The sequence below is a fragment of the Pteropus alecto genome, unplaced genomic scaffold (assembly GCF_000325575.1).
Source record: "Pteropus alecto unplaced genomic scaffold, ASM32557v1 scaffold81, whole genome shotgun sequence".
Classification (NCBI taxonomy): Eukaryota; Metazoa; Chordata; class Mammalia; order Chiroptera; family Pteropodidae; genus Pteropus; species Pteropus alecto.
In genome coordinates this window covers 3,673,980-3,699,435 of record NW_006433378.1, presented here as the reverse complement: position 1 = coordinate 3,699,435, position 25,456 = coordinate 3,673,980, and the positions used below count along the sequence as shown (strand labels likewise).

Below are 25,456 nucleotides of genomic sequence, written 5' to 3'. Positions count from 1 at the left end.
AAACACATATATTTATTTAAAAGTACTAAACTTTTAAAATTCATCTGGAGGCTTCTCTTTATCACCTAAAAACAAAGTAAAAAAGTTGGGCAGTTCTAAATCAGACAAAAAAAAAATCAACATTGCCTTAACAAAAATCAAGGCCCACTTGAATTTCACTTAAAACGTTTGGGACAAATTTAAAAGATATTCTCAACAACTTTAATATCTGAAAAGTTGATGAAATTTATAAGTAACAAGCTCTTTTCGGGGTGTAAGTAGCAGAACTATTTAGTATAACTGAATACCTATGACTTATACTTTATGTAAATCATTACAAATTGCAGAAGAAAAAAATCATCTGATAACTTGTTTATCTCTGTTTTTGGATACTGGTCAAGATATATCTTGGCAACTTCAATGGCTTGTCAAATTTAGTCAAAATCTTTCAGTTTTCAAAAGAAAAAAATACTAAGCACTTGAGATTTAATATACACTTGGTATCTTCTATATGTGCTGTAATGTTGTTAGAATGATGCTTAGAAGTACCCAATATTAATCACTTACCTTCCTTAATTCAACTACAACTTCATTTCGTTGTCTTCTCATAGTCTACAAGAAATTAAAGAAAAACATTTTTAAAAAATCATCTCAAATTCCATCGCACAAAGAAAACCATTATTAACATTTTGATGTACCTCTTATCTTTTTTTGTAGTCATATAAGTAATAAGGTCATATTTTACTTATAATAAAGATCACATTATACAGAAGATTTTCTATCTTCATTTCACATTCGTATTCTCAAATACTGAAAATCTCTTTGAAATTAACAGATCTATAATACTGAATATCATAAATTTAAAAAACTATAACGTAAGAACTTTAAAAATATAAAAGATACAAAGAATAAAAGAACCAATAATCTCATCCCCCATATAAACCAAGACAAGTTAAAAAGTAAAACATGTACAAGGTTAGTAAATTCAATTGCTTTAGGAAAAAAGGTGAGGAGCCTTTCTGCTCATCCCGTCTTTTTCTCTAAAAATAAACACTATTAGATTTACTGTGATTCTGACACACTTATGTATTTATTCTGTTCTTCGCCTTATTTTAACTTTATTTATAGATTTTAGAGATCTTCCATGGTGGCATATGCAGATCTATTTCTTTCTTCCTAATAACCACATAACTATTCTATCATGTACTGAAACCATATCTTATTTTTAAACATGTTTTTCTCATTTTAAAGTCACCTAACACATGGATACATTCTCACTATAAAACAGTCAAAGTTCAAGTTCTTTCTATGTTTGAGTTCACCTCATTCTAATGACTGCACATGCCAAGACATATTAAGTGGAAAGAGTAAATCATAAATACATAGATATCTAATAACTATCTCAAATTTATGTCCAAATCCAAACTTTTGATCTTTAACAAACACGTATTTTATCCCATCTCATATGGTTTATATGAGTAAGATTATGAGTTCTTTTATTCTTTGTACCTTTGTTTTTTATAAGATACTTTATGTTCTTGTTTAAAAATATTAGGATATATCCAGTTTTACTAAGGTCCAAGTATTAATTCAGTATTATAATAAGGTCAAAGAGAATTTCATAAAATGGCAACTCCATCCTTCCAGTTGCACAGACCAAAAATCTTGGAACCATCCTTGATTCTTCTTTTCTCTCAAATTACACATTCGATGTTAGCAAATCTTATTAGTTCAACTTTCAAAGTTTATCTGAAATCCAACTACATATCACTGGTCCAATTTACTATTATCGCTGTTCTAGATTATTGCAGAACTCTCCTAACTTGTATCCCTCCTACTCTTGTCCTCCATTTTCCTTCCCAGTCCATTCTTATCATAGCAACCAAAGTAATCCTCACAGGGAATCTTAATTTTTGTGTTCCATGGACTCCTTTGGGAGACTGGTGAAATCAATGGATATCTTCTCAGATAGTGTTTTTAAATACAGAAGATAAATGTGTAAGATTACAACAAAGAAAACCAATTATGTTGATAGTTGTCAGAATACATAAATATGAAAACACAAATGACAATATACGGATTTCATTATCACATTAAATGGATGTAGCAGTAGGTCTAATGACTACCATAATTTCAAATTAATGATAAAAAATGTTATTTCATATCTGACAATAATAATAATGTGATTTTTATTGGTGGCAACAAAGTCATAGGTAACTTTAATAAATACTGAGGTTTTATAGCTACTTTATTAAGTGAAGTGTGGGCAGAAAAGGGGTTTTCTACAGAAAGTAACCTCACGGGATGATCTCATGATAAATTCCTAACTTGGCAGGTTGTGGTGGGTAGTCGTAACTTTTTTAGTAAAAAGTTTATCTTTGCCTTAAACAAAAACTATTTCTGTGAATTTTGGTAATACACCTTTGAAATGCCAGAAGTAATACCCATCAAAGGCATAACCATCCTTAACAGAGCACATAATCTTGTTAAGGATCCTGTAATCCAACCCCGCCTTGCTTTCTCCCACCTTCACGTAATCTTATTTTCCCACTTTAATTCCAAGAAATTGCAAACTGTTATTAACTGGAGCACTTGAGATTCTGCTTCTTGTCATCAGTTTTGGCTCAAATAACATCTTATAAAAATTCTTTACCCTCCTCAATTACCACCACTCAGACCTCAGCTCCTATCATTCTCTCCACTCATTCTGCTGAATTCTAATTCTGCTCTCCCTTTAACACAATGGAAATACTCCCTAAAGCCTTCACTAATACCCTACACAGCAACTCCAAAGAAGATGGACTCCAGAGCCAAATTGCTTGACTTCAGTTTTTAGTCATACTACTTACTAGCTCTCTATGCTTCAGTTTCCTCATCTATAAAAATGCCTATTTCATAGGATTACTTTAAAGGTTAAATAAATCAATATATGTAAGTGGCATGTAGCAGTATGTGTTAGCTATTATTATTACTGCTACTGCTATTTCCTTAGAACGTAATGCTCTTCCCCCACTACAAGCAGTGCTTACTCCCTCTTATCTTCAAGTCTTCCAAATATCACCTCCATGGTAAGGCTTCCCCCTTCTTAACCATCTAGCACCTCTCCATCTGGATACTCTCTATTCTTCTTCCCTGCTTTATTTTTCTCAATACTACTTATCACATTCTTATGTATTATATATAACTTAATTTGCTTATTGGTGCCCTCCTCCCTCACTAGAAGTTTTCTATATAAAGAATAAGTATTACTCCTTCTCAAAATGTACTGGCTAATCTTATATGTGAAGAAATCTTTATGCCAATTTTTGACCAAACTAATTTATTCTATTGTTAAGTGATACTTTGGTGATCATTTGAGCTTTGGTACAGGCAGGAATTTAAAAATACTATGACTCAATTTAAAAATATACTAATAAGTAAGACAGGCTGCAAAATGAATAAAAATAATTAGTCAAGTATTACAATATGAGTTTCAACATTCATTTATTTTAATCATTAGAGCCTTAAGAGATAAGAAATATTTCTTTTTACAAATAAGGAAACTGAGGTTTAGAGAAATTAAATTACTTGGCCAAAGGCCACATAAGTAGAAGTGGGATAGCCAGGATCAGAATTCAGACAGTCTCATACAAAGCCAATTAACCACTGAGGCACATTTTCTTTCAGAAGTCTTGAAAGAGAGTTCAAGCCAATTTTAGAGACTATGGTTCACACTGAAAAAGTACAATTATCCAGACAATGGGCTTTGCAGTGTATCATAATATAAAAACAACAAATAACTCTAAGTAAACGATAACGAAAAAATTATGTCCTATGTCTCACGAAAGAAATTAAATCTGTAAAATCCACTACTTAACAGATTGTCCAATAAAACGTAGACTTCCGAAGGACAGAGATATTTCTAGTCTAAGAATTAAAAGTTTTTGTAACTACTTCAACTAAAAAAGCAGGATTAAGGTATATAGGCTTTAACTACTTTTTAATAAAACTATGAAATAAATCCAAAACAACTACTGCATATTTAATGCCTATATATTTATACCCCAAATTTCTTTCTTCCCATTACATTTTATTTATAAAACAGAACTTTTATATTTCTTTGATACATTTATATTTCTTTGTAATACATTTACAAAATTCTAAATTTGGGCAAAATAAGACATGATGTTAAAAAATTCAAACAAGTGAATCTTTTAGAACATAGAATGCTACTTCTACCTAAAAAATGCAGTTTTTTAATTTAAAAAATTACTGTGTGTCCACCACTGTGCTAGGTTCTAGGGGTTAAACACTTTCTCTGCTCTAATGGGGTATAGCTGTAGTGCTTTCTTTCCAAATTATAGTTATTTAATTTCTAATTAGTGGCTATTTAATTTCCAAGTTACTTTTTACTAATCTATAGTTTTTATTTAAAACTCTAAAAACTATTAAGACATAATGATATGATAATAAACTGAATGATTTCTTCTTTCCAATTTACTGTTGCAGGTCTTATACTTATGTACTAAACTCATGGGTGTTGGATTTAAAAAGGATTTTATGAATTTGACCTCAACAACAAGGGAAGTAAAAGCAAAAATAAATGAATGGGACTATATCAAACTAAAAAGCTTCTGCACAGCAAAAGAAACCATCAACAAGACAAAGAGGCAACCAACTGAATGGGAGAAGATATTTGCAAACGACACCTCCAATAAGGGGCTAATATCTAAAATATACAAAGAACTCATACAACTCAACAACAAACAAACAAACAATCCAATTAAAAATGGGCAGAAGACTTGAATAGACACTTCTCCCAAGAAGATATATAAAGAGCCAACAGACATGAAAAGATGCTCAACTTCACTAGCTATGAGCAAAATGCAAATCAAAACCACAATGATATACTACCTCACACCTGTCAGAATGGCTTTCATCAACAGGACAAGCACTGGAAAGGTTGTGGGAGAAAAGAAACCCTCATATACTGCTGGTGGGAATGTAAACTGGTAAAGCCACTATGGAAAACAGTAAGGAGGTTCCTTGAAACATTAAGAATAGAATTATCATATAACCCAGCAATCCCTCTTCTGGGTATCTCTCTAAAAAATATGAAAACATTTATATGTAAAGATATATGCACCCCAATATTCACTGATTATTCACGGTGGCCAAGACATGTAAACAACCAAAATGCCCTTTGAGAGATGATGGGATAAAGAAGACTGGTACATAATACACAATGGAATATTACTCAGACATAAGATGAAACACTGCCATTTGCAACAACATGGATGATTCTTGAAATTATCACGCTAACTGAAATAGGTCACACAGAAAAAGTTGAGAACCACGTGATTTCACTCATATGTGGGATATAAAATTGAAAGCGAGAAATGAACAAGAAAAACAGACTCACAGACCCAGACAACAGTTTAATGTTTACCAAAGGGAAGGGTAGGGAGGAGGTAGACAAAGGTAAGGGGGTCAAATATATGGTTGACAGAAGGAAATTTAACTTTGGGTGGTGAACATAATGCAATATATATATGATGTAATATATGACGTATTACTGAATTGTATCTATATAATTTTGTTAACCAATGTTGCCCCAATAAATTTTAAAAAAATAAAGTGAATGAAATCTGGATGTTTTAAAGTTTTTTGAGTAAAAGTTTGGGTTTAGATCAGTAAGGACTCAATCTCGCTAGAGAATATTTAAAGAAGTTCTTTCTAAAGTTAGTCATACAAAAGATAAGGAATATAATGCTTTAATTTTATTTCATCCAGCCTGTCATTCATACTCTATGAATGTTAATCCTTAGGTTATAGCACAAAAAACAAAGACAGTAAGAATTTTTAAAATTAATCAGGCATAAGATCTTCTATGAAGTGATGAAATATATTCTAAAACTGGATTGTGACAATGTTTGCATAGCTCTGAAAATTTACTAAAAACCATTAAATTGTACACTTAAAATAGGTAAGTTTTATGCAAGGTAAATTATATCACAATAAAGTAATTTTAAAAAGGTATATATATCCATATATGCATCTTCTCCTCCTCATATAGTAGTAATATGGATTACTACTATTTACTATTTAGAGCCTGCTGGAAAGCATTCACGCAATCATTCAAATATTAATTAATCACCTATATGCTAAGCACTAAAAAGTACAAAAATTGACAAGACATAGCATATCCAAAGCCTTAACAAGGTAGTACTCTTATGACACAGAAATATGATAAAGTAGTAATAAGGCCTAACATTTAGAAAACATTGGTTGCCAAATACCATTCTAAATGTTACTTAATTTTACTCATTTAATAAATATAATGTGTTATAACGTGCATACTGCTTTTGACAGTAGAGAGACTAAGTAATAAAGGTGAAATGTAAGCTGCTTCCTTAAGACTAAGTGGGAATTCATTTAAAGCGAGGCATTCCAGGTAGAAAATATAACAAAAAGAGAGAATTATAAAAGATTGCATTTGCAGGATCTGTTGAAGAATGTCAGAATTCAGGAATGAAAAAAGGTAGACAAGGAGCCAAATCGATGTCACGAAAAGTTAACTGACACATTTTCAGAGAAAAGTGAGTTACTGGTGTTTTCAACCCAAATAGTCATCGCATCCTACACATACCTGGTAAATATAATAGTTGTTCAATCCAATAAATATGGTAAACTAAATGCTAAAAATATATAACTATGAAAGCCTGTTTTCCCATTCCTTTCCTATTTCTCTCTCCTTTCATCTACACTTGATCTCTTCTGCAGCAGCCATCACAGTGCTTATTCATGCCTTTGCCAAATAGTATATATGTTGTCAAATTGCATGTGACTAGCAAATAAATCCCAACTTTACATTTATGACGATAAAACAGAAATTCTGAATGCTTATTGTTAAATATTGTGGATTTATTTCTAAGAGATAGTATTTGTTAATAGTGGTAATAAAGTTTTAATTAGCACTACTAGTGACGAGCAAAAGTCTTCATAAGCAGAATCAAGTTCTTTAATGAGTAAAAAGATTTGATGATTAAAGGAATTTGAAAGTAAATTCAGAGAAGGCCAGATTTAAGTTTGGCAAGGATAGTGGGCAGTTTTAAGAAATAATTCTAGTCTATAGATACCATGCTTTAAAATGATCCACATCTAAATTATAAGCACTGAAACTTATTAGCAAGAATATAATTTTAAAATGACAAAAATGTAAGCAACTGTTAACAGTTGTTAACTCCAAGGAATGGGATTACACTAGAGTTCCATTATCCACTCATATTGAAGCAATAGGGAAATGTATTAAATTCAAGTTATATCTATTGGGAAAAGTTAGAAAATAAACATATGAAGAACAAGAAAAAGTGGAATTTCCTGCATTTTCTATATTCGCCTATCTTACACAAGAGGTGTGGTGTGTGTATGGATAGATAGACAGTACAGGATAAAATATGTGCACTCATATATATATCTCCTCCTCAGAGTTACTACTATATGGCTTTACTACTCTACAAGTTCCAGCTCTACATTTAACACAATCTTAGGCAAGTTATATGTTTTAGGGCAATAATTCACTCATCTGTAAAGTGACAGAATTAAACAGATCTTTTATGCCTCAAAAATTGCATCAGTTTTATCAACTTCCAAAAACAATGTTAAAGAATATTTAATTGCCATTTGTACAAGTTACTGTGCATGGCAATAACTTCTATGCTAAAAATCCTGAAAAAGCCATAGCTCAAAATTGTAAATAATGAAGAGCTATTTTGTGGCTCTGGTATAGCTGCTTAGTGTTTTCACATTTTGCACCTTTTTTTGCCTTAAATTGTAACAGTGTGTGTGTGTGTGTGTGTGTGTGTGCGCGCGCGCGCGCGGGCAAGGAGGTTCCTGGTAGGGGAAAAAAAATGCTTAAGAAATGACCGTAGGTTTGGTGAGACACATATAACCTCCCGGAGATGAAAAAAGCTGCCAAGGTAAACTTTCAGAATCACTTATAGAACGTGATTAAGGACAACATAGAAAAATCTGTTATAGTAAACAAATTCATAATTATGTTTTATATGAGCAAAAGGGAAGGCACTCCCTTACCTTTTAGAGTTAATGGATTATAAGGGACTGATCAAATGCTGGCAAGAAAGATCATTTCTCTTCAAATGATTTGAGTACTTTACAAAGGAAATAAAATTTCAGGAAGTAACTGAAGGACAGATTGAAAAAAACTCAACACGTGGGAAAGACACTGGGAAAAATTACAGAGAATAAGAAACAAAATGAGATTCAACCAAATTAAGTCAGTAGAGCTCAAGCTTTACATCATTGCTAAAGAAATCTGATTTCTCTGCTTATCTGATACTTTCTCAGATGAGAAAAAATAATTCTTTTTTTCCATTTATAAAATAACAGAATAAAATGAAATATGCGAGAGATTAAGGAATGTTTTCTTTGTATATGAACATAACTCAAATTCATGGTTTTGTCACAGAAAAATCTACACAAATAGCATTATAAGGTTTTCAACTGAAAAGAAATCACTTAAACTATCTCATTTTATAAAGAAAGGAACCGAAGTCCAGTGACTTCCCCAATAGCAAGGATCAGATTATCCTGGCCCCAGTCCAATGCTGTTTATACTACACTACATTACCCTACCCTACCTTTTCATCCTAGGTCTATGTTCTGTTATATATCTCTTCAAATAAGCTACCTTTCCTTCTTTTTATTTTCAAAATATTCTCTTTGTGAACTTATATTCAAAGACTTCAACATAAGCAATAGAAAAATCTTCATTAAAAGGCAAATTATTATCAGTAATATTGTAATAACTATGTATAGTGCCAGGTGAGTACTAGACTAAACAGGGAGAATCACTTCATAAATTATAAAAATGTCTAACCACTCTGCTGTACACCTGTAACTAATATAAAATACTGAATGTCAACTGTAACTGAAGTTTTAAAAAAAGCCAATTTATTGAATTACTTTACTAAAGCACCATTTAAAAAGCGTAACTCTAGTTGTGCTTACATTCTAAACAGATGTGTACATCTACATAGAAAGCCACTCTTTAGCCCAACAAATGTTTACTGATCACCTATGTGCCAAAATGTTCTCAGTGCTAAGAGTCCAGTAGGGAACAAAAATCCCTGCCTTCATGGAACCTACATTTTAAGTGTGGGGAGAGACGATAAATAAAACTAAAATATACAGTATGTTAGTGATAAACACTGGAGAAAAAATATAAAGTCAAGAGGAGGAATAATTTTAAGATCTCTTTTAATATTTGCAAGCAAGCCATGTGAATATTTGGCAGAAAGTATTCAAGGTAGAGGGATTAACAAGTAAAAAGGGCTCAGACATGAGAAGAAAAGGTAAGGCAAGGAGTCCAGGGTAGGTGACATGCAGTGAACAAAGAGGAGTAGAAAGTGGACGGCCCTGTAAAGATTTTGGCATTTATTCATTGAGATAGAAAGCCACTGATGGGTTCTGAGCATGATAACTAGTACTCCAGGTAAGAGATAATAGCTTGGACCACCAGAGTGATAGCAGTTGAGATCATGAGATGTGGATTCTGGATATATTTTGAAGATTGAACCGAAAAATGCTGGACTGGACAGGACTGTGAAAGAAGGTTTTTGGCCCAAGCAACTGAAAGATGGAACTGCCATTTACTGAGATGGGGCAGACTGAATGATTAACAAGTCTGGGGAATAATATCACTTTTGAATATGTTAAGTTTAATATGCTTATAACGAATCAAAATGAGATGTCAAGTAGTCAACTGAGTCTAGATTTCAAGGAAGAGGTTAGGACTAAAAATACCAGTTTAGAAAGTTGGCAGTGTATAAACAGTATTGAAAATCAGGAGCTCTGATGGGATTACCTATGGAATGAGAATTAACTTTAAGCACTCCAAAATTAAAAGGTTGGAGACCAAGAAAGAACAGTCAATGAGAGAGAAGGCAAAGAAATCTGTGTAAATCTAAGATCGAGCAAAAAAATTTATTTTTTTCAAGGAAGTATAATTAACTATATCAAATGGTACTGACAGGTCAAATAACGTTAGGACTGAGAACCACTGGATTACTGAATATTCACTTATTCATAAAGTATTTTAACACAGCGAAACAGCATTAGACAAACAAAGGTTCCAATATTTTCCCCCATCTACTATGAATTCTGGTCTGTTTCTGTTACCATGTATTCCCATCCCTAGACACTAAATAAACTTAAAAATACTACTCAAGACTTAGAGCTTTTAACTCACGTTCTCATTTACCGTGCTATAGTATTGTACCTGAGTTAAGTTACAGAAAAGCGAGCTACGGTATGTACAAAACATGATTTCTTCAAATAAAAACAAAACCCACTCTAGCTCTTTTTTTCTTAAGTCACTCAGCAAAGTCCCATTTCTGACTATGTCATAATATTTCTGGGACAACAGACAACACTGACTAAATCTGTGTAAACTGGCCATAAGGGTTCCCCTCTATTAATACTGAGTCAATGGGGTAGACTGCATTTTAACATATATATATTCCTAATTAATCACTTCTACAAGAATGAATTTAAATTAAAACTTTCAACCATATGTCCAATACCTAAAAAAGTATAGAGTCATTGATGCCCATGTATTATTAAATGTCATATTCACTTTAATTTTAAAAATAAAAATGTCAAAGTGTTATAGATGTTACTAAAATCTCACACACACCTCAACCTTCTCCCTCTTCCCCTTTATTTTCTCCCCAGAAGCAACCACTTTTTTGAATATGCTTAACTCTTATGGGTGTTTTTACTGCATGTCACCACATCTATAAATTTCATATATTTAAGAATTTTACATGAATATCATGCCATCCATCTTTTTAAAAATACCTTATTTTTTAGAGCAGTTTTAAGTTCATAGCAAAACTGAACAGAAAGTACAGAGAGTTCCCACATATTTCTTTTCCCTTCACCACTATCAATATTCCACACCAGAGTGGTACATTTGTTAGAACTGATGAACTTACACTGATACATCGTCACCCAAAGTCCATAATTTATATTAGGGTGTATTTTGGCAAATGTATTCACCATTGTAATATCATACAGATTAGTTTCAATGTCTTAACATTCCTCTGTACTCTGCCTATAAACCTTGGGAACCACTGATCTTTTACTTTTACCTCTATAGTTATGCTCTTTCAAGAACGTTATATAGTTGGATTCATACAGTAAGTATGCTATTGCATTGGCTTCTTTCACTTAATAATACATATTTAAGGTTCTCCCAGTCTTTTCATGGCTTGATAGCTTATGTCTTCTTGGGCTGAATAATATTTTATTGTCTGAATGTACCACACCTTATTTATCTATTAATCTACTGAAAAGCATCTTGGTTGCGTCCAAATTTGGCAATTATGAATAAAGTTGTTCTGTGTGGACATAAATTTTCAATTCATTTGCATAAATACCAAAGAGTGTGATTAATGGATTATATGGTTAAGAGTATGTTCAGTTTTGTAAGAAACCGCCAAACTGTCTTCCGCAGTGGCTGTAACATTTTGTATTCCTGCTTGCAATGAATGAGAGTTCCTGTTGCTTCACATTCTCTGCAGCATCTGGTGTTGTTTTTTTTCTTCTTTTAAATTGTGGTAAAATACACATACCCTAATATCACCTTAACCATTTTTAAGTGTACAGTTCAGTAGTGCTAAGTACATTCACAGTGCTGTGCATCCAATCTGCAAAACTTTTTATCTGAAAAAAACTAAAGCTCTATCTATATCTATTAAACTCCCTATTTCCCCCTTCCCACAACAATCTTCAAGCTACTTTTTGTTTCTAAGAATTTCACTATTCTAGAATTTCGCACAGTATTTGCTTTTTGTGGCTTAGCATAATGTCCTCAATGTTCAGCCATATTGCATGTGCCAGAATTTCCTTCCTTAAGTTAGAATAATATTCCATTTTATGTATATACTACATTTTGTTTGTCCATTCACCCACTGAAGAACTTCGATTGCTTCCTTTTGCCGACTGTAAATAATGCTGCTATGAACATAAGTGTACAAATACCTTTTTGATTCCCTTTTAATTCTTTTGGGTATACACCCAGAAGTGGAAATGCTGGATCATATGATAATTCTATTTTAAATTTTTTGAGGAACTACCATACTGTTTTCCATAGTGGCTGCACCATTTTTCATTCTCACCAACAGTATACAAGTGTATCAACTTCTCCACATTCAATACATGTTATTTTATTTTTTAGTTGATGGCCTAATGGGTGTGAGGTGGGCTCGTTGTGGTTTTGATCTGCATTTCCTTAATGATCTGTGATGTTAAGGATCTTTTCATATGCTTCTTGGCTATCTGTATATTTTCTTTGGAGAAATGTTTATTCAAATACTTTGAACATTTTTAAATAGGGTTGTTTTGTTGTTGTTGAATAGTAGTTCTTTATATATTCTGGATATCATCCACATAACAGATTTGCAAATATTTTCGCCCACTTCACTGGTTGCCTTTTCACCATGTTGATTAGGTCCTTTTATGCACAAAATTTAAAGTTTGATGTAGTTCAGTTATCTTTTGTTAGCTATGTCTCTGGTGTCTTCCAGGAGTTTCATTGTTTTAGGTCTTACATTAGGTCCTTGATCCTTTTCAGTTAATTATTATATATGTTGTTAGATAAGGGTCTAACTTCATTTTTTTGGCTTGTGGATATCAAATTTTCCCAACACCAATGTCCTTTTCCCACTGACTGGTCTGGGCACTCTTGTCAAAAATCATTTGACCACACATGCAAGGGTTTATTTCTAGACTCCCTATTCTATTCCACTGGTCTAAATGTCTGACTTTATGCCAATATCACAGTATTTTGATTACCATAGCTTTGTACTGAGTTTTAAAACCGGGAAGTATGAGACCTCCAACTTTCTCTTTTTTCAATAAGAGAAACTATTAACTATTCGGGATCCCTTAAGATGCATAAAAATTTTAGGAAGAATTTTTCTACTTCTGCAAATAGCACTGCAGGGATTTTGATGGGGATTGTATTAAATCTGTAGATCACATTGGGTAGCACTGACATTTAACAATAAGTCTTCCAATCTATTAACACAGGATCTTTCCATTTATTTGTGTTTTCTTTCTTTCAGCAACATTTCGCAGTTTTCAGTGTAAAAGTCTTTCACCTCATTGGTTGTTTATTCCTAAGTATTTTATTCTTTTTGATGCTATTATAAATAGATTTGTTTCTCCATTTCCTTTTCAGGTTGTTCCTTGTTACTGTATTTTGATTTTATGTCCTGCAAATTTGCTGAATCATTTATTTCTTCTAACAGTTTTTGGGGGGGCGGTGGTGATCTTTAGGGTTTTCCACACATAAGATCTTTTTCTTGCCTAATTTCTCTGGCTAGGACTTTCAGAACCATGTTGAACAGACCTGGTGAAAGCAGGCATCCACACCTTCTTGTTCCTGGTCTTGAAAAGATCATGAAAAGCTTTCAGTCCTTCACTATTGAGTATGATGTCTGCTGGACTTCTCATATTTGGTCTTTATTACGCTGAGATAGTTTCCTTCTATTCTTAGTTTGATGAGAGTTTTATCATGAAAGGGTGAATTCTGCCAAATGCTTTTTCTATATTGAGATTATGTGGTTTTGTCTGTTCAGTTAATGTGGTATATTACATTAATTTTCATATGTTAAACCATCCTTACATTCCAAAAATATAAATCCTTCTTGGTCATGGTGTATAATCTTTTAATATGCTGGTGAATTCAGTTTGCTAGTATTTTGTTGAGAATTTCTACAATACTATTCATCAGGAATAGCAGTCTGCAGTTTTCTCATGTAGTGTCTTTGTTTGGCATTTGTACCAGGGTAATACTGGCCTCATAGAATTAGTTTGGCAGTGTGCCCTTGTCTTTAGTTTTTCTGGAAGAGTCTGAGGGGAATTTGATGTTAATTCTTCTTTAAATGTTTGGTAGAATTCACCAGTGAAAACATCTAGTCCTGGGCTTTTCTTTGCTTGGAGATTTCTGATTGCTGATTCAATCTCCTTACTAGTTAAAGGTCAGTTCAGATTTTCTACTTCTTCATGATTCAGTCTTGGTAGATTATGTTTCTAGCAATTTATCTATTTCACCTAGGTTATCTGATTTGTTGGTGTGTAAGTCATTCTTATCTTTTTGCAACTCTTTTCTCTATAAAACACATAACAAGTAAAAACATCTTACATGTGGAAATGCCAAAATATGAGTACAAAATAACTACTCTAAAAGTTCAATAAAAGGAATAACACTAATTGTTATGATGAAGGAAAACTTAACTGAAGCCTGAACGCTTAAATTCAACCTGGAAATGCAGGAGAAGAGTCTAAGATGACGTTATACAGATGAGGGAATTATAAACTAAAAAGGTTAAGAATTAATCTGGTCATACACAGGCATATCTCATTTTATTTCACTTTACAGATATTATATTCTTATCAACTTTGAGGCAAGACCCTTCAACAGCAAAAAGAGTATATCTTGCTGAAGGCTCAGATGATAGTTAGCATTTTTTAGCAATAAAATATTTCTTTTTCGCTCCAGTGTTTCTCACCTGGGATGATTTTGCCACTTGGGACATTTGACAATTTCTGAAGACAAATTTTGGTTGTTACAACTGGGGGAACACAGTGCTACTAGCATCAGAGCAGAGACAAGGGATGCTGCTAAATATCCTACAATGTAAAGTCCACAGACCAAGACTTATCTGGCCCCAAATGTCAATAGTGCCAATGCTGAGAAACTCTGCTGTTATCAACTATGAGCTATTTTCATGAGAACCCAAATTAAGTTCAAATATATTAGAAAAAATGTATAAATAGAAAGAAAACATTCTAAAAGATTAATAGCAGTAAGATTATGGCTGATTATTTTATTTTCCCATTTTTCTAAAGAATTTCTATAATTACCATGCCATCACCATTTCAAGAGAGAAAACTTGACTTAGAAAATTTAATTTAGTCACAAATTGTAATCAGAGTACGCTCCTGTTCTTTTTTAAGTTTCATTTAACTCCCTCAAGTATTTACTTAAGTGCCACTAATATACCAGACTCTATGATAAGAATTACGAGAGGTGTACAAAATAGACAAGGTCCACAGACTCAGGGAACTTACGGTCTGATGGGAGAAATTAACATTGAATAAATACACTAACAAATTCTGATCAGTGTTCTTAAGGAAAACAATAGGTGGTTTCAATTAGCTTGTTCAGGGATGGCCTAAGTAAATGATACTGAAGATTCAAAGGATGAGAAATAACCAGACGGGTGAAAAAAAGGGGGACGAAGGTAAAGGGATTAACGATTAACGCAAAGTGGGAAGGGTATTATGACAGTAAAAGCAGCATGTATGAAGGGCCTGAAGAGGAGAGGGCTATCCATGGATTAGTTAGAGGGATTAAAAGATGAGTATAGTAACTAAGGGAGAAAATAAATTCAGAGAGGTAGGAACAGATAGGAACTAGATTTGGCAAGGCCTTTAAGATCTCAGTAAGGAGTTTGAAAGCCATATGTGGTGGGAAGCTAATGAAGCAGAGGAGAGGTGTGATTTAATTTACTTTATTTTTTAAAAGAGCCATATTTGTTATTTCATAAAACAGAAAAGAGCCAATAGTAGAAATAAGGCAACCACTGTGGAGATAACAGGTAATAATGATTTGTCCCAGATTTTAAGTGAGTAAAAAGTTAACAGAAAAGAGTGGAGTGACATTACCTAAATAATGTAATATTCAACCCTAAGAGAAACTTCTCTTTCCAGGGACGCTGCTGCAGAAGCAGGCAAAAGATGTTCAGCATTATGTGACCCCCCTAACCCCCACACCGAATATCACAGCTGACTGGTGGTAGGGGTGAAGGAGAAAGCCAAACCATTATAAGGCCAGCAGTAAAAATAATGTTTCAGCTTGGGCTGAATTTATTAGCTCAATCAGATTCTCTCAGTAATTTAACACAAATATAACGCCTAAGACAGTATCTGGAAAAATAAAACAGTAGCTAAGTTAGTGGCTGACAGAGCAGTACAGCAAAATCCATGAATCTCTACCACCAAGACACTCCTACCTGAAGTATCTTGGATGCGAGAAACGGTTCCTTAATTTTCCTAACACCCCACCCTTATTTGACCTAGTCTGAAGACAAGTGCTCCTTGCATTCTTAAAAGCTTCATCAAAACAAGCACCTACTATGGTAGGATTTTAATTTTACAGAAATTGAAGCTAAAAAAATTAAGTTTTCCTAATGGCGTACAGCTAATGAGATGCAATCCTAGGTCTTCAAAAAACCCCAGCTTTTCCACAAATCTCAAGGGAAGAGTTACTGAACACCAAACATTTAGGATGTCCGTTCCCTTCAAATTTGAGGTATATTATTTATTGTAAATTTGAGTTTAGGAAAGAAAGATAAGGGATCTATTACACTAGCTTACAGTGGCTGAATACCCCCCACAGGATCAGTTCAGAGCAAGTATCTGAGAAACATTGACATGACAGAATGTAAACTATGAAAATAGGAATTTAGCCTATGTTATTCATTGCTCTATCACCACTGCTTACAAAAGAACCCTGGACACAGAAGCTGAACAAATGAATTCTATACAGGGGAGGGTAGACACAGAAGTCAGCAAAAAAGTGCTATTAAGAGTCCGTTCACCTACGATCCTCTGGTAGTAGAAAGTTGTTACAGTCCCCACTTACTTAAGCTATGCAAGTTTATTTTTTTTTTTTAACATACAGCTTTATTGAGATATAATTCACACACCATACAATTCGCCCTTTTATAGTGCACAACTCGTGGTTTTTAGTACATTCAAAAGCTGTGCATCAATCACCATCATCTAATTCCAGATTTTCTTCTTCACCACAAAAAACCGCATACCCATTAGCAGTCTAGTCATTCCCCATTTTCCCTTGTCCCAGGCCCTGGCAACCACTAATCTATTTTCCATCTCTATGGATTTGCCTATCCTAGACATTTTATATAAAAGAATTATAGAACATGTGATCTTTTGTGAGTGGCTTCGTTCAGGCAGTCTTATGTTTTCAAGATTCATCCATACTGTAACATGTAGCAGTACTTCATTACTTTTTATGGCAGAATAATACTCCACTGTATGAATGTACTACATTTTGTTTATCCTTTTATCAGTTGCTGGACATTTGAGTTGTTTCCATGTTTTGGCTATTATGGATAAGGCTACTATGAACAGTCATGTACAAGATTTGTGCAGACTCTTGTTTTCAATTCTCTTAGGTTTATACCTAAGAGTGGAATTGCTGGGTCACATGTTTACTTTTTGAGTTTATGCCAAACTGCATTCCGAAGTGGCCGCACCATCAGCCATATATGAGGGTTCTACTTTCTCCATATCCTCGCCAACACTTGTTTACTGTCTGTCCTTTTGTTTACAGCTATCCTGGTAGGTGTGAAGGGGTATCTCATTATGGTTTTGAGATTTATTTCCCTAATGACTAATGATGTTGATCCTATTTTTTACTTGTTTACAAGTCCTAAATAAGCTTTTTCATCATTTAAAGATAATACTGTTTTAAAGATGGAAAACAAAAGAGAAAATTATTCAAGATATTGATAGGAAAAAATGTGAATACTTAAGTAAGATGTTTGAGAAAAAAGTTGATCAACAATGGGCTCAATTCTACAGATATATTTGCGATACAATGAACATCTCCATATAATTTTCAAAGGCAAAATAAGGAACCATTCTACATTCTACACTACTGGATAGTAGTGCTTTATAATTTTGTCCTCAATAAGTTTCTTCTTCCTTTCTTCTTACTCTATTGGACTCTTAATTCTTTTGGCAAATCTGGTTTAAGTGGAGTTACCAACACCCTTCCCAATCTACAACACACACGTGCATGCACATAAACACAGGTGGACACATAGCACAAGACCTTTTCCTAGCCAATCACAGCACCATATTCCTCTGCCCACAGTGATTAATTCAGGTGTAAGGGTGCATTCAAATCTTGACTGATCAGAGTCCTCTCTAGACTTTCACTAGTACTCTTATAATTAATGCCAGGACTTACCAGGTTATGAGACCCAGATTCCCCCACTATGCTTAAACTAATTGAGCTGGGTTTCTGTTCCCTAAAACATAACTACACAATATTAAAAAATCAGATCTTTCAGCCTAAAGCTATCAGACCTAACTTTCAATACCAAAATTATGGAAAAAAGTTTATGGTATCCGTAAAGCCGCTGTCCTAAAGAAAACCAGAAAATACCAGGTTTCATACTTACTAAAGAACCAAGAATGATGTAACGATTATTTGAAAATTTTAAATAAAAATCTTTGCTTGTTTTTCTGGACCACCAACAGCTGGGGAAAATGGCTAAAAAGGTCCAGGATAAAGAGATAGGATGCGTGGCAAACAGGAGAGGGTCATTTAATACGACCAAGTAGAAACTACCTGTAAGGCTTTCAGGATACAACTACTATAACTAAATAACTTTATACAACACCTGCTTTAAGAAACCACAGACATGCTATAAAAACTTAACCAAGTATTAAGAGTAGATACTGGACAACTAACATTTACACTGAAGAAAAGGAAACTGAGATAAACATTTTTTTATTAGAAAACAAATCATATTCTATCACCAAATTATGAAACATCATATTATCTTAGGATTCTGACTTTTGTTAACAAAAATTTAATGAAATTCCAGGTTTGCCAAAATACAACCATTATTGAAAACGTAATTTTTCAGTTGAATGTAAATTAAATTTAGGGTAAAAGTGAAAGCTAATCAAATGTTGTTCTAATAGTAAATAGTAATAGAAAAAAGTTTAGCATTTTAAATAATTAAGCTAATCTTGTATTACCAGCAAATGTCTATGACCTTAAATCGTTCTCATTATGGATACTAAATAGTGAGAATTAGAGCTATTTTCTGGGTTACAAAATCTACATGAAGTATTTACAAACCCACTTACAACACAGGACTAGAAAAATGAAGTTAGAAACTTGAAACAATTTGGTTGAAGCACATAGGAAAAAGAAGGCTTTGACTTGACTGCTAAAGAAGGAAAAAAGGAAGCATTCCCCAATTCATGTGATGCGATTTAATTATGGTGCACACTGGTACAAAAGGAACTGTGAACGAAATGTTATTCTGACAGAGAACACATGGGGTTATGTGGAGGTAGTGTATGATGAAGCAAATTGGTAAACTAAAAAGAGCTTCTTTTCATTCTGTATATGCATTATAGGAACTGTTAAGCATGTAAATGGTTTAGAAAAATTAGGTTAATTTCCATTAACTATTAAATGGACAAACCAGGGTTCAAATCCAGATGTAAGTGACTCCATCCATAGTCCATGTTCTTTAACTGTGACACTATAAAGCCTTTTAGGAGCCTTTATTAATTAAAAGAGACAGTCCCCAGTAACAGAAGCAACAATAACAAAGACAGTGCTTCTCAGTGTGTCCTCTATGGGGACAACTGAGACCTTTTCAGAGGGTTGACAAGATCAAAACTACTTTCACAATATCACTACTAATACTTTCTTACTGTGTTAACATTTGCACTGCAATACAACGCAGTAGGTAAAACTTCTGTTCTTTTAGCTTGAATTAAGGCAATGTCACCAAGTTTTATTAGTATTAGTCATTGTATTTCAGTTAAAAAAAAAAAAAGCCAGCTCACGTAAGAACATCCTTGATGAAAAACTGGCCCTTTCTAAAATTTTGTCATAAAATAGGAATTACACATAAACCATAAAGTAGGGATTATACATAAACCACTTTTGCAACATACCGACTCCTGCAGTAGGATGCCTGTCTCAAGGAAAAAGTATTTGTGCGATTGTGTGAGTTGTGAATTGAACTAGCTACTTTTTTCATGAAACATCATTTTTACTTGAAAGAATGACTGACAGACAAATCATGGTCATTCAGACAGTGTATGGCAGATGTTCTCACAAAAACGAGCAAAGTGAGTTTATGGCTTTGAGGAAAACAACTTACAGTATTTGCTGCTAATGATAAAATTTGAGCTTTCAAGTGAAAATAAGAATTTTGGAAAACTTGTATTTATCACTATGAGCTTGACAGAGTCCCACTATTTAAGATTTTTCTGATGAACTATGTAGTGACACTAATAATTGAATTTTCATTCTATAATAAAGTGTGCCAGCATTTGGAAGAGCTACATAACTCGGTAAGCAAATATTTTCCAAATGACCAATACATGATGTTACAAAATCGGGTCTGAGTAAAAGATACATTCCAAGTGCAAGAAAGACCAATGGATGTCAATGTAACAGAGTTAAGGTGGCTTCAGATTCCACATTGCAACTAACCTTTAAGAAACTATTTGTGGAGTTATGATACAGTATCAAAGAATAATTTCCCTAATATCTGAAGGGTATTAAAACATTCCTCCCCTTTCCAACTGCTTACTGTGTGTGAAGGTGGATATTCTTTATATACTTCAATCTAAACAATCTATGAGTTAATATTTTTAAAATTATTAGTTTTAAATTTCTAAAATGGTAACTATTGGTAGAAATCCACAAACAAAGCTCTTTGAGGATCCTCAATTTTTAACAGCATAAACAGGTCTTGAGTTCCAAAGCTTTGAAGACTTCTGAACTAAGGTCATTATAAGCACATGTACGTTGTCCTTATTTAGTAGGTGCCAATATAAATATTGTTCTCACATTAACTGTAGAAAAAAGGAGTCTTCCCCAGCCTTGTCTTTTAGTAAACCTATCTGTAAAGCATAGTACATGGATTGTGTTTCTCTGGAGTTTAAAGCCCACAAATGATACACAATTTCCAAAAATCTCTCTGGGAAAAAAAAAGGAAACATTGAATACTATACCACATATAACACTGAATATTATACCACATGGACTATGCTGGGTGCTTTTACATATAACCTTTTGGTCAACTTTGAGATCTCTTACAAAGGCTATGAGACGTTAAAAGAGAGGTAATATGACACAGTATAAACAGGATAGACTTTCACACACCTGATTTAAAATCACTCCCTTGAATGTTATGCTATTAAGTCTCTTGAGTTTTTCTTCTATAAGAAGAAAATGAGAATACAATTAAAAGCATGTACAGCAAGTACTCAAGAGTTAGTTCCTTTCAATCCTATTTTTCCTCTCTTCCAAAAGTAAACCAGTGAGGACCAAAATCATCATTTAAAGTTAGATTTGACAAGCTCTCATTGATTACAGGTCTCACATAGATGAATGCTGCCCTAGTAAACATTTAAAAAATATTTTAAGGACCTACAATCACTATTAGGCATTAGGAATCAATGTTTAAAATCTACCTACACATTTTTTCTAAAGTACTTTCATTCTTTTAAACCTAAATCATTCCTACAATTCTTCCCAATCTTATATATTCACTTGAAATACTAGTAAGTATGAAAAACAAAGACATCCATCTTGATATCTCTAAGAAAATACCAATGAAGCAATTGTGAAATTGGTTATCTTGTAAAGCAGAAAAGTTGGCAGGAAGCACAAAAACAATTATTTAATTCCCAACTATATTGCTATCAAATATTACATATTGTCACATGCTTGGACTACTCTATGAAAAATTAGACAGTAGTTATTTTAAGTATAGTAGATATGTTCCAAGATTTGTGATGAGAGAGGTCAGTCTCTAAAAGTTAACAAGACTTAATAGCTTAACAATGCTTTTCACTCTGTACAGTACAACAAATCACCAAGGCCATTTCTAAATGACACAATAGCTGATCATTTTTCTAATAGCTGATCAATTAATTAAACTGTTGCCAACCAAGCAAATATTTTTTCTTTTAACTTCAAGCTTACTTGATATTTTATGTTAAATGGACAATCATAAGTTTCCAGTTATATATTTTAATATTCTTTTATTTTCAGGGTATGTTTTTTTCCTCAAAGTTGTGTTTTTCTAAGATCTAATTATTCTTCAAAAATAACTTATGCTCTATTCAACCTGGATACTCTGAGAACTTCTATACATAAACCAAATGAGCTTAATTTGCCCTATTCTGACAAATTTTTTATTTGAAGTTTGGTCACTACCCATTTCCTGTGTTGCATTGTGCATACCTTCTCTATGGTTACTATTCTCAAATTAATAATGATGATCCTCTAACACACTGCATGAAAGCCAAGCACTGAATATCACCTGAGAGTTTCTGTAAATTATTTTAAATGGATACTGACATATGCCTTCTTTGATGTTTTTCAAGAAGTTAGCATGACCACATTTTAGAGGAATCAGAATGGTAGAATGAAAGATAGGAATGAATATCAGATCAGAAGCTATGAGTCAGTTTTAACAAAGTTTTAACACTTTGAAAATATGACTTTAGAAGGGTCGCTAATGCCCCAGCCCAAACTACCCTTCAATGAGCAATGACATATCTCTACCTTAAAAACTTTCGCCATTAACTGTAAGTTCAACTTAAGTTATAAATGAACACAGAGGAAAAAAGCCAATTACAAATAAAGGAGTTTAAGAAAAAATTACACTGAATCCTATTAAATCTCCTTCCTAAACAGAAAAACTAAAGGTGATACAATGCTTGGAGAACTGCTAGGCATCTTCCTAACATTAACATATTAATCTATATAACACTCATGAAGCAGATGTCAAGAACCTCTAGTTTTACAGAGGAAAGAGCCTTAAGTCTAACTGATTCTCCCAAGGTCCCACACAAAATTAGAGATTAAACTAAACTCTATGACTTTGTACTCTTCATAATTTTGAATCAAACAATGTTAGAGCAAACTGAAAAATGCTGCAATTACCTCACTCTATAATGCTATCCTCTTTGTGCTGTCCGATAAGGTAGCCAATAGACACCTGCAGCTATTAAGCAAGCACCTGAAATGTAGCTAGTCCAAATTGAGACAGGCTCGATACAAGACAGGTTTTGAAGACTTAGTATAAAAAAAAAGAATACAAAATATTTCATTAATTTGTTTACATTGATTATATGTTACCATGGTATTTCGGAAATATTGGATTAATCAAAATCCATTGGACAGCACTGGTCCACACTTCTTTCCAAAGACCTCCCAATGAAATAAATGTCATAACCAAACCAAAAACCAGTATTTTCTTAGAATCTGTTGTAGTAAAACATAGTAACTATATTTGGAGACGGAGGAAATGGGTATACTGTGTCCTGAGGGACATACGTGTATATATATAATTAACACACTAATAAGCTATTCTAGTGTTCTCTAAGGATAATAAAAGATGTTTCCATCTCATTGCAAGTATGTAAGACTTTGAGTAAATCAGAAGTGAGGATAAAGTATAACTTTCCATTAGAGTAATTTGTGATTTCCTTAGGTAGAAAAGTGAAAATATTCCTAATGTACATACAGGGTTATCAAAGTTAGCAGAGAATGCCCATAAAGCACTATGAACTTCTCAAAAAACAAAAAAACAAAACAAAACAAAACCCTGCCTAATGTGTATTTATAGTTACTTATAAAAATCACATATTATAATATTGTTACAATATAGTCAGCACTTAACCTTATTTTGACTAAGGTAATAAGAGGTGCACAGTAAGGGGACCAACAATTTAAAAAGGATCACTTCAGAGAACAGTTTGGCAGTCCCACAAAAGGTTATACATAAAGTTACCCTGTGATCCAGTAATTCCACTCCTAGGTATACAACCAGAGAGAAATGAAAACACAGGAAAATGTGTAAATGAATGTTCACAACAGCATTATGCTTAATAGCTAAAAACAGAAATAATGCAATGTCTATCAACTGATGACTGGATAAACAAAATGTGGTATATCCAAACAGCGAAATATTATTCGGCCATGAAAAGGAGTGAAGCACTTATACATTATTACATGTGTGAACTTTAAAAACATTATACAACCTGAAGAAAGGCAGTCACAAAAGATCACATATTGTATAACTCCATTTACATGAAATGTCCAGAATGGGCAAATCTGAAAAGATAATGAGGGACTGGGAAATGAAGAGTGACTGCTAATGAGTTTGGGTTTCTCTTTGGAGTGATAAAAATTTTTAAGATTGATTGTACTGATGGTTGCACAATTGTGTGAAAACATCAAAAGCCACTCTAATCTAAATGGGTGAACTGTATGGTATGAAAATTATGTCTCAATGAAGCTGTTAAAAAAAATTTTGCCAGAAATAAAGGAAGAAAAACGATTTTTGTCAAGCATCTAGTTCCTATTTTTTTGGATTTTGTAACTGTGGCATTTATTAAGTTTTGTCATTTATGATTTTTTCATTTTAAATATTCATCTTAGTAAAAAAAATTATCACATTACAAATAATAAACTTACTGACAACCACAAATTGTACACTTAAATGGTGACTTCTAAAGCATGTGAGTTCTCAATAAAGCTGTTAAAATTTTTTCATTAAAAAAAGGATCACAAGAATGTCTCATGTTAACATTAAAACAGAGAATTAACAGGCCAGCCCCAGCCACTTAATAGTCCTTCAAATTATGAAACTCACTAAGAAAGCACAAACTACCTTAGAGATTAAATGGCTTTGTGGAAAGCCAGAAATATAGTTACTACATCAACAAATGCTCAAAGTTCAGAAACACGGGATAGGAATTTGAAGATCTCAGTATAACAAAGTACAGAAGAACAACATAAAAAAAAATACTATTTGACCACTTTCTCTTAAAAGCTAAACTTTTTATTTAGATGCAGAATGGATTAAAAACTCTACCTAGACTCTTAAAACTGAAGGGAAGAGTCTTCTATCAAAAATCCATGGGGAGTGTTTGTGCGCGCGCGCGCTCGTGCGTGTATTTTCCCCACCCACTTTATGTAGCCTCAGCACCTCGGGAGCAGCTATATATAATGAAGGTCTTTTTCACCCTATCTTAAAATAATAAAACGCGACGGTGCCATTCCATAGCCCACCCCATCCCCCACTACCACCACCAGCAGGTGGAGGGAAAGGATACTGTAGACTAGAGGATGACAGCTTTGTATAACCCTTTGGACTTTATATGTAAGAATGCAGCTGGTGGTCTCTCAAGAAGGGGTAAACAGATTTGTGAACAAGCTGAAATAAGGGGCATCCTTTGCCTGGAAGAGGGCACACCGTGAGCCACATCTTGAATCAGCTATATCCATAGTAAAACACAGGCCGCAGGAAGGCACTGTTAGCATCACCAGGATGGCCTCTCACGTCGGGGGTGTTTTTTTCAACGGAGAAGTTGACTCCTGTAGTTCGGATATTGGGGGGAGGCAGGGTAAAGCGGGAGTCGGGAAGACCAGAAAAAATGCCTTTAAGTGGAGACGCCTCGGGCCTCGCTAAGGAAGTTCCGAGCCCCACTCGGTCGCCACACGCTCGCCTCCCCCGCCCCCCACCTCCCACCGCACTCCTTCCCGCGGCGCCAGACGCCGGTGCCGGAGCTAGAGCCGGAATCTCCGCGGCTGCCG

At 33.7% G+C, this 25,456-nt stretch overlaps 1 protein-coding gene across 3 annotated transcripts in view; it reads right to left on the bottom strand.

Moving 5' to 3' along the window:
• Positions 1-25,456, bottom strand: part of KPNA4 (karyopherin subunit alpha 4) — a 53,749-nt gene that overhangs the window by 27,574 nt on the left and 719 nt on the right. Inside the window, exons 2-3 of one of the 3 annotated variants that reach the window (XM_015586531.2) lie at positions 25,116-25,237; positions 547-591 (exon numbers count right to left, since the gene is read on the bottom strand). In XM_015586531.2, coding sequence (XP_015442017.1) covers positions 547-591; positions 25,116-25,127 — 57 coding nt within the window. In that variant the 5' untranslated portion in view covers positions 25,128-25,237. Of the gene's footprint in view, positions 1-546; positions 592-25,099; positions 25,238-25,456 lie in introns of those variants that run through there. The other 2 variants (XM_025044190.1, XM_006908183.3) reach the window with 2 other exon arrangements.